At 40.4% G+C, this 16,306-nt stretch overlaps 1 protein-coding gene across 3 annotated transcripts in view; it reads right to left on the bottom strand.

The window, feature by feature from the left end:
• The window catches only part of THEMIS (thymocyte selection associated), a 73,468-nt gene that overhangs the window by 12,173 nt on the left and 44,989 nt on the right, over positions 1-16,306 (bottom strand). For all 3 annotated transcript variants that reach the window (XM_063310209.1, XM_063310230.1, XM_063310219.1), the window contains exon 5: positions 4,800-4,953. In XM_063310209.1, the coding sequence (XP_063166279.1) occupies positions 4,800-4,953 (154 nt within the window). The remainder of the gene's footprint in view (positions 1-4,799; positions 4,954-16,306) is intronic.

Raw genomic sequence — 16,306 nt, 5'->3', positions numbered from 1 at the left:
AGATGGTTGCAGACATTAAGGGGTACGTTGCTTCTTGTCACACCTGCAGACGAGCCAAGCCTCTCCCAGGGAAGCCCACAGGACTCTTGCAACCCCTACCCACCCCCAGTAGGCCTTGGGATACGATCTCCATGGATTTCATCACTGATTTACCCCCGGTCCAGGGCCTGACTTCCATACTGGTGGTGGTGGACCTTTTCACAAAGATGGCACATTTTATTCCTTGCAAGGGCCTCCCATCTGCACCAGCCACAGCACAGTTGTTCATAGACCACGTTTTTAGGTATAGAGGCATGGTGAATCACTTGGTGAGTGACAGAGGCCCACAGTTCACTTCCAGGTTCTGGAGGGCCCTTTTCCAGTCATTAGGGGTCCAGATCCACCTGTCATCAGCGCATCATCCTGCCAGTAATGGGCAAGCCGAAAAACTTAACCAGTGGTTACAGCAGTATCTCAGGTGTTACACCACTTATCGGCAAGACAATTGGCCAGCCCTGCTGCCCATGGCAGAATTCACTTATAACAACTCTGTGCAGTCATCTACCCAGATGTCTCCGTTCCAAGCGCTCTACGGGGTTAACCCTCAGGTGTTGCCCACCTCCTCCCAGCAGGGAACTGTTCCAGCCACAGCTGATTTTCTTAAAGAGCAACAAGCCGCACAGGAGTTGTTAAAGGAGCAGCTGAACAGGGCAAAGAGTGCTTACAAGAGGGCGGCAGATGCTCACAGGCAGGAGGGGCCAGCGATTGCAGTAGGAGACAAAGTGTGTCTCTCTACCAAGTTTTTGATCTCTACCAGACCCTCCAAGAAATTGGACTCTGTTTGTGGGCCCTTTCACTGTGGTGCAGCAGATAAATCCAGTAGCTTATCGTTTACAGCTCCCACCATCCATGAAGGTCCATCCAGTGTTTCACAGAGCCTTGCTAGCCAAAGACCCTCCCCCAAGTAACTTGCGATCGCAACTACCCCCCCCCCACCTCCAGTAATTGTGGAGGGAGAGGAAGAGTACGAAGTGGAGGAAATTCTGGACTCTAGGAGGAGGGGAAGGGGCATCCAATATTTCATACACTGGAAAGGTTACCCTGAGGAAGAGCGCACGTGGGAGAATGCCAGAGATGTACATGCTCCAGCACTGGTTCATTGATTCCATCAGCTTTTCCCTCACAAACCCAAGCCTCGCATTTTACCCGAGATTCCTCTTTCGCCTGAGCAGGCCGAAGAAGCCCAAGCTGAGGAGTTTGTGAGTGTGTATTTCCCCCCGCCCCCACCTGAAGCCTCGACTCCAGTTACAGAGGAGGTGGGGGAACCACAGCCCTCAACCTCGGGCTTTCATTTCCCAGGGGGGAGGGGGGCTGACCGTGCTAACTCTCTAGATGTTTTCCAGCAGCAGCCACCTGGCCCGGAGGCATTATCGGACTGGGAGGGCAGCACTGCTTCGTCCTTGGAGGAGTTGTCCTTTGAAGACTTGCCATCCTTGCCCAGTTCCCATGGGACTTTAGAAGCAGACGGCACATCTTATCAAGACTCTGGAGGGGAGGGGGCTGAAATGGAATGTGAATCTGGAGGGAGGGTGATGTCATGAGTAAGGATGGCGAGCAGGGGGCTCCCATCCAGACTGTCAAGCGCATGCGTAGCACTGATGAATTGTTCAGCCATTCAAAGAGACACAGATCGGGACCGCCTTAACCCTTGGGGGTTATATGTCTGGATTTTTCCCACGCTTCTTCAGTTTGTTAGGATTCCTGTTAAGTACTAGCAATAAATATTAGAGACCAGTTCATTGTCTCAGTGTGTTTCCTGGTAGTTAGGACAGTGAAAATCATAAACCCAGTAACTGTTCACCTTGATCTTCCACCTAGCTTAAAGAAAATTCACCCTGTTTTTCATTGCAGCTTGCTGAAACCTGCTCAGGAATCTTCGAAGTGGCATCCTGTCTCTCCTCCACCTACTCCCATCATGACTGATGGTGAACAACACTTTGAAGTGAAGGAGATCCTGGATTCTCGAGTTCATTGTGGTTCCTTGCAGTAGTTAATTAAATGGAAACACTTCCCTGACCATGGGAGGGTTTTTAGCCACCATGTCAATACTCCTGCTTTAACTTGTAAATTTCACCCCAAATACCCTAATAAACCTGCACCCTGACTAACACCCTCCCCACTTTCCCTGCTATCTTACTAATCCTTAATCGATTTCTAGGTGATCTTTTTTCAGGAGGGCAGTAAGTCATGCTCCCTGATCAAATATTCCCAGAATGTCTTATTGGACTCACATCCATCTTGCAGCAACCCATGTCAACCTGCGAGTTGACCAGCAGGGAGGGGGAGCAGGGTCAGAGTATAAATCATCTTGTTTGGGCTAGATGCTCCTCACCCCAGGGTCATCCGAAATGAACCGTTACAGCCAGATGCTCGCACGGGAAGGAGGGGCACATTTCTAAGTGGGTAATGGGGGGGAATTGGAAGTTACTGTGATTTTAAAATGTAGGAACTCATGGGAAAGGCCATTTGCAACTTTTTCTCTGTACTGATTTATAAATAGATTTATAAGCAAAAGCTTATCAGTCATAATTGAGTGAATGCTCAAGTGTTCCAGTCATCACAGAGAGAACAGAGAAGTGGCACACAAGCAAATATTCACATAGTAAAATTAATCTTGAAGCCTTGAGATTTCTCATCAGTAAAGATGGGTGTGCATAACTTGCAAAGATTTGAGGCATTCAAGTGCAGCAGAAAGTTGCTGCTGAACCATAACTCTGCAAAATATGTTGTGCATTTCAGTTCCTGATGCAGCTTCCCTGGAGAATGGACTGATCGTTTTATATATCCAAGGGGACATACTTCTAGTGGGTAAGCAATAGTATGTAATTCAGAACTGTATTCAGACAGTAAGCAGAGAATTAATAAACCTTTCCAGCTTTAAAATGTACTTTTCATGGACCAGTCTTGCCCAGAACTTTTATTTATTTGTTTCTTTATTTATGGTTTCTGCCAACAAGTAGCACCCAAAGCAGCAAATAACAGCAAGGGCAACCCCAAATTAATTGAAAATACAATTCAAATATTAATAAAACCTAATTAAAAGAATGAAAATACCAGCAAAATATCCTCCAAAAAGCTGATTATAAAGTCAAGACTCCGATGAGCTTGATTCCTGGTACCTTGGTGACATGTCCATGTAGTTTTCTTGGGTACAGTGTAAAAATGGCTCACCTTTGCCTTCTTCCACAATGTAGCCTACAATCCTGGGATTCCTTGGGTGCCTCTTATCTACAGTGACCTTATGTTCTTTATTATAAAGGACAGTCCTTTATCTGAGAAAGCTGTCCTTTAGATTTATTTAATTATTTATTTCCTTGGTTTTGCTCTTGAATTTTCATTTGTAAAGTGAAGTTATAAACATAAACAATTTTTTAATCCTTATGAACCTCTTTCAGATTTGCCCCTTTTCCAGGTTTGTCCTTGATTTTTTTCCAAGAAAATATGGTCACTGTACTCTTATCCCAATGCTAAGAAGGCCTGATCCCATTTAACTTCTCAGACCAGATAAGATGGGCCAGGTGCTGCTAATTCCTGAGATTAACACAGTTTACCAGCTATAAATTATAAGCATGAAAATGATAAATTATAAACCTGAGCAAGCAACAGCCTCTTTTCACCAGCAGTCAATGACTGAGCTAATAGAGACTGCAAAGATGCCTGCTGAAAGGTATGATGACTGAATATTTGTTGTTTTGGAGGCTCTGCACTTCTAGTCAACCCAGCTGTGAGCTCAGTTTGGTCAATGCTTTGGTCAATAATTTGTTCAGATATTTGAACTATGTCTGCTGCCTCCAGTCAAGCACTTTCCTAAAATGCAGAAAATAAATGAAACCATGCAGAATGCTAAGATTAAGCGGTCATAAGTGGTTAGGCACAGGTCACTTGGAACCTCCAAAACACAGCACGCAACATCTGGATAAAAAAGGGCATGGCTTGCTAAACAGTAGCAAGCCCAGCAGTGAATGAATTTGAGTAGAAAGGCCTGGAAATATTAGCTAAGCTATTGTTCTTCCAGATTCAGTTTTCCACTCTGCAACAGGAGGCTCCAAGTGACTTTTACCTAATGTGGTTCTTGTAAGGCTCCTTCTAATTATCCAGGCTGAGCAATTCTGTTGGGTGTTGTTTGTTAGCTTGCTTATTTTTTTAATGGCCCTTGCAAAGAGCCCCTGCTCCGAACCACACCCTATATTCACAGTGTGATGTGAAACATACTCTAATGCAAAGTTGCTTCTCTGGCAGAATGCCTTCTGATAGTAAAGGTAAAGGTTTCCCTTGATGTAAAGTCCAGTCGTGTCCGACTCTAGGGGGCGGTGCTCATCTCCGTTTCTAAGCCTTAGAGCCGGCGTTGTCCCTAGGGACACTTCCGGGTCATGTGGCCAGCATGACTCACGGAACGCCGTTACCTTCCCGCCGAAGCGGTACCAATTAATCTACTCACATTTGCATGTTTTCGAACTGCTTCGTGTGCAGGAGCTGGGACGAGCAACGGGAGCTCACCCCGCCGCGCGGTTTCGAACTGCCGACCTTCCGATCGACAGCTCAGCGGTTTAACCCGGAGCGCCACCGCGTCCCTCACGCCTTCTGATAGACCCATGAAAAAAAGGTCAAAAGGGAAGGTTGTCTTTTCTGAGTATTTAATTGATTCACAGATTCTAGTTTAAACAGTGGAACAGCACACATTTCTCAAAACTTGGTTTATGTTTTATATGTTGGTCTCTTCCCATCCATATATACATATAATACATGAAAACTCAACTCACCTTTAATCCTCCTATGGTCTGTTAATGTAGCTATCCCATCCATGCCTTCCTTATTCTCCTGGGGCTCTAAATCACTTTGACAACTTGACTGTAAGCCTGGCCCAGAAGCAGCCTGGTTAAAAGTCCACTTCTTGGTGGTGTCTCCATAAAGATTCTGAAATGACATCAGGCAAGAGGGCTGATTCATGCATAACTATGAGTCAAAACCTAGTGTTCTTGCAATGAAACGAAGGATAGCACTCGTTAAAAATTGGGATGCTGATGGAGAAATCACATTTTGTCAGAGGAAATCATAAGCCACATTTTAAAAAATACCTTTGAAGCACATATAGGCACATAACTAGAACATGACAGAAACATCTTAATATGTTGGATAGATACTCTATGCCTACACAGATGGGCATGTATGTGTGGTATAGCATCTTTTTTTTTTCAGATACTGAGAAAAAGTAAAGTGACTCTCTAACAAATTAATGCAGAATATCATGGCTATAGTATAGAAAGCTCAATATTGAGAATACAGCTAATCAACTAGGTTTTTATTGGTGTAACCAGTAGAATGTATTTCTGTAATCAGCATCAGGACTTTTTAACATAAATGAACCCAACTTTATGGGAACAGTTCAAACATTGGTGTTTTCAGATCATGATTGTGTCATGCTAAGGTGTGGATACCTTAGCATGACACAATCATGATCTGAAAACACCAATGTTTGAACTGTTCCCATAAAGTTGCATTCATTTCATTCCCAACCCATAAATAAGACAGGCTTAAATTGTCTTTAGTTGTATCAGTACAGTTAGTATTTCTCCCCTCTCCTTAAACTGACACTATCCCACCACAACTTCCAAGTTAACGCTTTGCAACCCAATACCTTAGAGGTGAAGGCAGGTCAACAATGATTAATGCGATTAGAGTGTGTTATAGGAAGTGGTGGATACACACCCACCCTCCAGTCACTAGGCAGCCACCACCTCAGCCATTTTTCTCCCAGACTTTGTTTTTTCCATTAGCAGTTTATTTCCTGAGTAACTTTCCTATGTTGTTGCCTGTTTCATGTATTTGACACCACTTTCTCTCTGGGCTTCCAATAAAGAACAGAGAAGGGCAGATTATCTCTATTTTATTTGGGGAAGAAGAGTAGGTAACTTTGCAATGATTTGCTGGATCCCCTATGTTTGTAAAGTTCAGTCACTTCCCCACCTCCTGATGAAGTGAGATACTCTTCTATTGAAGTAAAAGGTGATTGTCCAGCAGCTAGTGAATTTCAGCCTTGCAGGATCAAACTGGCTGCGATCATAGCAGGGACTGTGTCCCTCTTCCTTGGAATAATTTCTACCTTAATGCCTTTCTATGTTTCTTTATGTCATATTATACTAACTTGGAAAATCATCAAATGGAAGGAAGGACAGACAAACCAATCTAGAGCAGACAGGCAAAGACTAGATGTGAGACTTACCCAACTTTGTTCTAGTGCTGTGGTTGATAGATATGTTTTTCCACTGCCAGATCATGTGCTAAAAGTGGAAAGTGGCAAAGCCAAAACGGCACATTCAGAACTATGGACAATAGGATTTGGAAGGTGCTTAGAACAGAAGCAATAGTAGCAGGACAGAAATTGGCAGCAGGGCAGCACATGTTATGCCTGCAATGTTTTGTTCTAACTCAAGGATATATGATATTAAGTCAGCAGTGGGGAAAGGCCTTATGACCTGCCAGCTCTGACCTATTAAAGTTGTACCAGATGCTATTCTCGATACCAAAGTCATATTTGTGGCTTCATCCCAATCCATGTTCATTCTGCCCTGTTGGATCCAGCCAAGGATCAATATTTTTTATAAACAGCATGACAATCCTCCCAAGAAACCAGGAGTCCAAATGTCATATAATGAGTCAGGGGACATTGCAAGTAGTAAGAATTGGATTCTTGAAGGCCTCAGTGTACCACAACTACAGATTTGGTCAAAGTTCATATTTGCTCACACTAAAAGTATATTAAGATTTCTGTTCTAGATAATACAATTTTAAGTTAAGAAATCCAAGATTTTTAAAACTATAATGTATCATGTTGATTTCTGAGCTTGGTTGTTTTCATGCAGAAGTTTCATCCTCAGGCTAGGTAACATCATCAGTGCAAGGGAGAGTGGGGTTTGCTGGTTGGTAGCTCGCCCTGCCAGTCTTGGTTGGCATGTAGTTTCTTCCTTGATGGTTCCTCAGTTAGAGTATTGTTTTTTCTCTGATTGTGCTGTGACCTGCTTATCTGGGAGCAAGGGAGGATTTGCTCTGAGTTGGTTGTTGTTGGCAGATTGCTAGGAAAGCCTTTGGCCCAGGAGAGATCAGAAAAGTCACACACCAGGCATTTCTATAAAAATAATTTTATTTACAGAAAGCAAAACGTATTTAAAAGCTTCTGCATTCTTTCAGGCTCTCAGTGAGAGCTGCTTAACTCTCTACATCCTACACAGAAGGGAAACTGAAACTAAAATAAGTCCAGGCAAGTTCTTCTCCCCAGGTACAAAAATTAACATCCAAAAAGGAGACAATTAAATTCAACCTCTTCACCTGGCCAAAATGATTAGTTACCATAGTAACCTTAATCTGTAGTAGAAAACATTAACAGTTGTTTCCTTCCTTGATTTGTGGTGGTATCTTTTAAATGACATGGAGATGGGGTTTATCTCTATGTGTCTGTCGATGGCTGATTTGTCAGAATGCCAAGCTTCCAGGAATTCTCTAGCATTTTTGGATCTGGCCTGGTCTAAAATGTCAATAGTTGAAATTCTGGCTGAATTGTCCACATGTTGGATGAAGGAATTTTCATCATGTCTTCTGACTGCCATTGATGCTTGAGGATGTGTTCTGCCAATCTTTTACCTGTCTGTCCTACATAGTAGATGTTTCAGTCCCTAGACTCTATGTTGCAGACAGTCTGGTCTTCTGCTTGAGGGAACACCAAGAGCTGTGCCTCTCTTGCTATCTAAACACTTGCAAAATTTTGGTGCACCCACAAGCTTTTCACAAATAAGTTATGCCTCTTGATCCTTATTTGGGAATTAGGGCTCTATATCCCTGCAGCAACTGGGGAGGGCAATGGCAAACCACCCTGCTATAGTCTGCCAAGAAAACATTGCAAAACGGCATCCCCCAAAGGGTCAGACATGACTCAGTACTTGCACAGGGGACCTTTCACCTTTCACCTTTCATCCCTGCAGCAAGAATTACAATCTACTCCAGATTGTTTTTCTTTTCAAAACATTTTTCCTCACTATAATCAAAATGGTGCAAGCCACTTTCCTTATTTTCAATTGTCCTCAAATAACTTGCAAATAAAACTTTATTTTAATAACAGTACCAACTGGGAAATTTCCCAGCTCTGAAAAACGTGTACATATGCTGTTGGTAATATTGTCAATCAAATCATTATTTTATAGTTTTGTTCACAAAACTTTTCCCACAGACACACTGCAGATAAAATAACATCTAAAGTGCTTCAATATTTTATAGTAAGTCATGTTTCAAAAAATACATTTTCAGTGCAATTTAAATTGAAATCAGATGTCCTTGTAGCATATAAATTAGCATGGCAATATGCATTATAATATATTATATATTTCAAATGCTGAAAAAAACCAAAACAAGGCTAGATCCCAGTATATTACAGATGCATAATCTCATTGAATTAATGCAGCTAAAGCCATCCAATTTGTAACCCAAAAGTCCACCTCAGAGCTGTCAGTAATGTCTTTTATTCTCAGTATTTAAATGGAGAGTTGTTTCTTAGCTGAAATAAAATGGATCGCTCTTTGTATAGACGTTGCTTGCAGAACTAAAGCCCATTAGGTGCAGGAACTTTACAGTTTTGTGCACAAAAACTGCATGGCAATGCCAACATGTATAGAATGTCCTTTTCTGCATAGAATATAATGCTCCTTCAAGCAGCAGTGCTGGGCATTCAGGTGTAGAAATATAGGGATTTTCCTAAATCAAATGAAAATTCAGAGCATGCAACACACATAAAAATGGTTGTGGCCACCATCTTGACTTTTTGCCTCCCCAGGAGATCCTGATAAGATTTTTTTAAAAAACAAGAACTTTCCAACATGTACAATTTTCCCATAAACTGGTGGGAAAGCAGTTGTGATTTTAAAAAAACAAATGTGGGACAAAAGAAATCATACATCAAAGCAGGCAACTTTGAATACCTAAAACTCTTAAACATATGTTTTGAATCCCTGTATATTTAACTACAGCAGGAGATACAATATGGTTTAGTTGAACCCAGATAGGTAGTCATTTGTTTGGTTTAAGTTTTGTAATGACTGACTTAAATATATACTACTTTATTATTACGGTCACAGACCAGAATTACAAATATTTTTTTTCTTTTTTTATTTGTAATTCTGGTCTGTGACCATAATAATAAGGTGGTAGAACCTCTGGACTTAAATATATAAACTGGTTTGAAAGAAATTGAAATTTTTAAAAAACCTGAAACATTAAAGTGAATTTGTCATCCATCTTTTCATCTCTAGCGCAGTCTTAATTTTTGAGGTTTTCACTTCTTTTTGATCAGTGAGATTTTTCCATGTCAAACAGACCAGGACAAATTATAATTAACCTTGAACGTAGCATTTGGAAATAAGTCCCCTTCAAGCAGAGGCATTTGCAGAATCCACAAAGTCAACATGCACTGTGATGTCACAGTGCAATCTCTGTTTTTTACGTATTTGCATGCTATGTCACAAATACCTGTAGAAAGGGGTTGGAGAGCTTTTTCAACACTTTTTCCTTTTAATGGATATTTTAAAAGCACAGCCAAGGAAAAAAGAGACAAATGTAGTGGAATTTTCATAAGTTGTCCCCTGCAGATAGATATTCATGAATTTGAGTCAGTTTTTGTAAGCCACACACTGGATTGTGATTAATCTAGAAACAGAAGAAAAATCTTTGTGCTTTTCAAAAATATGGACCTAAATTCATATCACTGGGAAATTTTGAAATTTGATCTATACATCTAAGGTGCCCAGGTTGAAGAAAGTTGTTTCAGCTCATGCTGTGCCAGAGGAGAAGGAGTAAGGGCACTGAAGTATGGGATAAAGCTTAGCTTGGTCTTGTAGCACTGTGTCCAACACAGCCAGCATGTCCCATCCAAAGACTTTTGAAAGCATTCACTGATCATTTCCAGAAATAACAAATTCAAAGAAGAGTTTCTACAATAATTCTCCCTCCCTCCCTCCCTATTAGCCTCAAATAATATTTTTTATCTGAAGACAAATCTAGAACACTCATGATGGTACTAAAAATATTACTAGGTTTAGAGGACTGAGGAACAAATTAATATATATATATATATATATATATATATTCTTCAAAAATCTATCAATTAAAAGAATGCTATGCCTATTGATTGGCTTTTACATTTAAAAAAATCCAGAAAATTCCAGAACATGAAAAGGATCTCTTCAGAAAAGCTGACCACCTGCAGTGTATTGTTCCATAGCGAAAATAGGTTAAATGACAGGTTAAGGGGGCGGGGGGGGGGGGCAGAGGAAGAGAGAGAGAGAGAGAGAGAGAGAGAGAGAGAGAACCAACCTATAAGAAAAGTAGAGTCAAAACCCTTTGATGGAGTCACCCATTTCCAACCAGAATGTTTCACTGCTAAATGGTTACAACTACTCCAGTGAACAGAATGGCCATTGTCATGGGGTAATCAGTGCTGGACATAACACTAGAACTGTTTGATTAAATTCATTATTGTTACCCATGCCACAAGATACAGATCATAAACCTTTAACTGCTACCTTTTAAAGAGATCCTAGAGAACTGCGGTGCTTTCTAAAATTCTAGATGAAATTCTTAAGAGATTTTAGTATTAATTAGCAACCTATTCTGTATACATTAATCTGCTTCCAACACATCTTCAGGGTTCCATGTTGGGGAAGGCTGATATACTATACAGGAAGCTGCCTTATACCAAATCAGACCATTGATCTATCTAGCTCAGAAAAGCCTACAGGGGTTTTTTCCCAATGTAAACCAGGGATCTACAACATACTAAATATATGTCCATGAGAATTTGTTAAGTTGAAAATACAAAAATATAAATACAGAGATTCCTTAACACCAATGTTGACCTTCTAGCCTTAACTGTAATTAGTACTATGTACTGTTTGATCCAGCAAAACGGATGAGAAGATTCTGGAAAACGCCAGAGATCTTGCTTAAAACAGAATATATTGCATCTTCCAATTCTACTAAACGTTCTAAAAATGCATGTAGAAAGCTGCTGGTGGGCAGGACTTGGAGAAGGGTCCACAGTTGCAATCCTAGCCCAAAGTTCACCAAATAGGAGGCTACAGCGGAAGCCCCACTATGTCCGCAGATCATCAGAGATAGTGGTAGAGCCTGTAGTGCATCATTCTGCTTGCATAAAGGCAAAATAGTTCTGCCACTGTATCTTCACTATGACAAGGCGCAATGTGAATTTAGAAATACTCTGCGTCTAAACAGTCAGGCATAACTTTGAGACGCAGAGCTCACAGACATCCCCATGTAGTCCATAAGGTTAATGCACCAAGCCAGCATCCGATCAAAGGGCAGTTATTCATCAAACTGTTTCATCACTGTTTACTAATATTCCTTAAAATAAATATAAACTTTATCTAGAAGGATTTCCACTTTCATCATGGAGATTCTGCTCCAAACATCACTTTATTGTGAAATGAATGCCAGGATGGTTTCATAACTGACTTTCAAATGCATTTTAAGACACGTGCCTTTAAAATGCAACAGAGGGAGAGGCTGTGACACGTTGTAATGAAGGAACTATTACTTTCATGACTACAAGTCAAGGCTGATTTGTTCCATGCTGGCAAATATAATTTTCTTTTTTATTGTTACTCATTTTATGTCACAGTAACCCTCTTGCTTACGCTGTCAACAAGCCCAGTGATATTGCACACCAGAGTAATATTTTGTACAGGCATTATGTAACTACAGTTACGAGCATTAATAGGGTCCATAGTTTTTGTGACATGAAGCTTTCAACTCACTTTCCATGCTACATGAATTCCAGCCTAGGAAGTGTGCCTTCATTTACAAGTCTATTGGTCAGTGTGGAAATGGAATTCTAGGAAACTAAAAATCTGCAAAAGGGCCAGTGACAATAAAAGGAAGCTTCATGCAGCCTTATAAACAATAATTGTATGTTAGTTGGTTGGTTGGTTGGTTTTAGTTAGTTTTTTCCCTGGAAGAACCTGGAAGGCACAATAAAATGTACATAAATATTTTTTGGGGGTCAAACATCTATTGGTCATGCCTAAAAATCTCAACAGAGTCCATGATGATGATCTCAGAGAAAGCAATGATATCATCACAAAGCACACAGTGGCTGTATTAGAATGAAAGGTTAATTGTGCATTGGAGGTAAGGCTTCAGTGCACACAACTGTGTAGAGGAGACTTAAGGCAGGTTGTGTCTATGGTTGTTTTAAAACATATCTGACATTCCGTGTAGCATATATTTTGTTCTGTTGACTCTTGAAAGAAGAAGACTCATGAAATGTACTTCTACAAAAGTCAGATTATACAGTAAACATTTGAAATTATTACGACCACATTCAACCTAAAAAGTAATCCCTTGCTTCAGTCCATATCCTCAGATATATTTCAGAGAATCCATTATACAGCCAAACTTCTGAAAGTAGAACATCTTCGTGTCTGTGAAAATTATATTCATGAAGAATTACCTCTATGAGAGTTGCTTAGGCAGAAGGCCTCCATATCTGAGTTTCTCTCTGTGTGCATATACGTGTATATGTATGTGTGTGTGTGTGTGCATTCCACAAGAAATTATTTCTAATCCACAATAAATTATTGGATCATGAAGTCATTTTTTTGTATCAGTGCATTGCATATTCAGATAAGTTAATGTATATGTTTTATATCTGGAATTTTTTTGTATTTTTTTCCTGATGCTTTGTACTGTACCCTGTCTTCACAAATAAGTTCAGAATTCTAGGTACTCTGCTTACACAATCAAACAAGAATTTATCCCTCCATCTGTGGAATTTCATCATGTTACCTGAAATCCGTAAAAGAACTGGACCTCTGTCATGCATTTTTGTATAAGGAAGCTCCTGATATACATGCCTTCATTCCATGATAACAGTTTTATCCATGCACACTTTTACTGATGCACAGATCACAGCACAGGTGAAAAACAGACTTTCTTTAGGGTATATTAGGACAAAAATACACTGCCATGGCTATTCCTGGAGAGTATGCCGATCTTCATATGCATTATACATGGGTATATTAATCCCTTTGTTCCACAGTCCAATTGTGAGAATAGCACAACCTGATAAAATGTGCCATTGGGAATTGTCTACTAAACTGCCTCTCATGAACTCAAGTACATGCCAGATGTGCAGGTAAAGAAATAGGAAAAGGAAAACATGTACATTCTTCCTTCAGTCCCAGGAAGAGCAGCATCTTCATGTCAGTGTAAAATGAACCACTAGATGTCCCTCTTTCCTGCTCTATACAGTGCACTTGAAAATTAGCACAGCTAAGATATTCCATTTTAAACTTCTCATTTCAAGGGTCCATAACTCTGGGTAAAAATGCACTGCAGGCAAAGACTTGTCATAAAAAGATCCAATCTAAGAGAGGTATTTATTTTCTTTTTCTCCTGCTCCTCCTACAAACACTTGAAAATATTGGGTCTTCATAATAGCAGTACTAAATTGTTAACTAGATTCTGATTTGTTTCCGGCTGAGACTGGATGAGATTGTTGATAAATAATATGGAGAAAGTAATAACAAAAAGGGAACAGGGAATGAAACATTTATAAGCAGCTTCAGGAAAGAAAGAGCAGCACTGCCTTCCACTTCCAGAATTTCCACCCAAGTCACTCTCATGTTCTCTTCCTCTGAAGGGCTCAGAAATCGAGTCCCCAGATGGGAGGTGGTTGAATTTTAACTAAACCAGTGGCAACTAAGTAGTATTTTCCATCGCTTCTGAGAAGAGTGGGCCAAGTGGTGCAGGGAGCTCTGGTCTCTGGCATCCCACCATTTTCAGCCTCCACCATTCCTTGTCTGGGAAAGGTTCCTTATTCCACCTCATGGTAGTTCCAATTGTTTGGTGGGAAGCAGCAGTACAGGCAGTGGCAAGCATTCAATCAGGGTCCCCATGGTAGCAGGCTGTCCTCAGGTACAGTACAATGAAGGATTCAGTCATGATTAAGAAGGGTTCTCCTGGATCAGGACTTAGGGCTACCTAGGCTAGCATTCTGTGCCACACCATGGCTAAGTGGATACACTGGGGAAGCTCACAATCTTTCTATCTCCTATTAATATCAAGCATTGATCCCCCACCCACCCACTGATCCCTTTCCCAGTTGATCAGATGCCATCAGTATGGCTATACTTGAAATTGTCTGTCTCTCTGTGTGGTCTTATCCTTCATTCTATTACAATCCTCTACATCAGGGTTTCTCAGCCAGGGTTCCATGGAACCCGAGGGTTCCATGAGAGGTCACTAGGGGTTCCCTGGGAGATCCTGATTTATTTCAAATTCAGGCAACTTCACATTAAAGAGGTAAGTTTCATTCTTTATTTTTAGTTTAAGAAGACTGTTAATGCATATATACAGGCCTACACATGAAACAAATATAATCATTTTGTAACTTCTGGCCTATATTTGAGCCTGAATGTGCAGGAGTTCCCCGAGGCCTGAAAAATATTTCAGGGGTTTCTCCAGGGTCAAAAGGCTGTTCTACATACTACATACTGAAGTACAGATAGGCCTAGTTCAGCAACTACTCATTCAGCAACTGTTTGAAGTTACAACAGTGCTGAATGAGATGACTTATGACTGATCTTTGTGGTTGTGGCTGCCTGCAAAATATTTCAAGGGTTCCTCCAGGGTCAAAAGGTTGAGAAAGGCTGTTCTAAGCAGTCGAAAATGATTTGGAATAATATTCCAGATTCCCCAGGATAGAAGAATGGCAAAGCAAAAGCCTTTCACGTTATAGAGGTTTTGCCTTTGGAACTCAATCCAACATTGTTTTAATTAATTATTTTTAGTTTTATAAAATAAATGATAATACTGATGGAGATGCATGCATTGTCATAGAGAGGGCAAAAAAACATAAGAAGGAGTTTACAAAAAAGTGGAAGAATATTAAATTAAAAAAAACAGTATAATATGACATTATAGCAGTAAGGTAAAGGTTCCCTTGACATTAAGTCCAGTCGTGTCTTGACTCTAGGGGGCGGCGCTCATCTCCGTTTCAAAGCTGAAGAGCCGGAGTTTGTCTGTAGACACTTCCGTGGTCACGTGGCCGGCATGACTAAACGGAATGCCGTTACCTGCCCGCCGAAGCAGTACCTATTAATCTACTCAGATTTGCATGTTTTCAAACTGCTAGGTTGGCAGGAGCTGGGACTAGCAACAGGAGTTCACCCCGTCATGTGGATTCAAACCGCCAACCTTCTGATCGGCAAGCTCATCAGCTCAGTGGTTCAACCTGCAGCGCCACCGCGTCCCTTTTATTATATAGCAGTAACCAGTGACAATTCTATATATATTTATCGAACAGAAATATCGAGGATGTATATATTTCTAATATATTTGTATGACTATCATTTTTTTTAACCAACTGTAATTTGTATAAATGAGTCCCATATTTCATTATATTTGTCCATACAAAGTCTATGTCTATAGACAATCCGCTCATAAATGGCAAGTGCCATCAGGTCCTCAATCCATTGAGTAAATGGGGCCATGCATTTATCTGTCCAATGCTGCAATATCAGTCTTTTAGCCATAGTAAAGGCATGGAGAATCCGTTTACATTGTCCAGTTGTCAAGTTCCATGTACTAGATAAATAATTCAAAAGAATATTATCCTCTGAAAATTTTAGCTCTTGTTGCACAGTCAAATTTATATGGTCTGCTACTTTCTCCCAAAACTTAGTAAGTATAGGACATTGTAAAAACATGTATTTTAAAGAAACATTGTCCTTATTACATCTCCAACAGAATGCCGTCTTAGATCAGCTTTTCTCAACCTTTGGACACTGGAGGAACCCTTGAAATATTTTTCAGGCATTAGGGAACCGCTGCATACTCAGGCTCAAATATAGGCCAGAAGTTACAGTACATTTGTTTCACATATAGGTCTCTATATATGCATTAACAGTGTTCTTAAACTAAAAATAAAGAATGAAACTTACCTCTTTAACGTGCAGTTGCCTGAATTTGAAATAAATCATGATCTCCCAGGGAACCCCTAATGACCTCTCGCGGAACCCTCAGGTTCCACAGAACCCTGGTTGAGAAACCCTGTCTTAGACAATCCTTTTCTATAGAAACATAATGGAGTCCAATAAATTCTAAATACTGCTTTTTGTTGTAAAAGTCTTTAGTTTAAGGGCCATTGACCCTCTTGCTATAGATGTTAAGACGCTCTCCCATTGTCTAGGCAATATGTGAAAGGTCC

Source organism: Candoia aspera, chromosome 1 (assembly GCF_035149785.1).
Source record: "Candoia aspera isolate rCanAsp1 chromosome 1, rCanAsp1.hap2, whole genome shotgun sequence".
Classification (NCBI taxonomy): domain Eukaryota; kingdom Metazoa; phylum Chordata; class Lepidosauria; order Squamata; family Boidae; genus Candoia; species Candoia aspera.
Note: the sequence above shows the minus strand (reverse complement) of the source record. Positions and strands in the feature narration are given on the sequence as shown.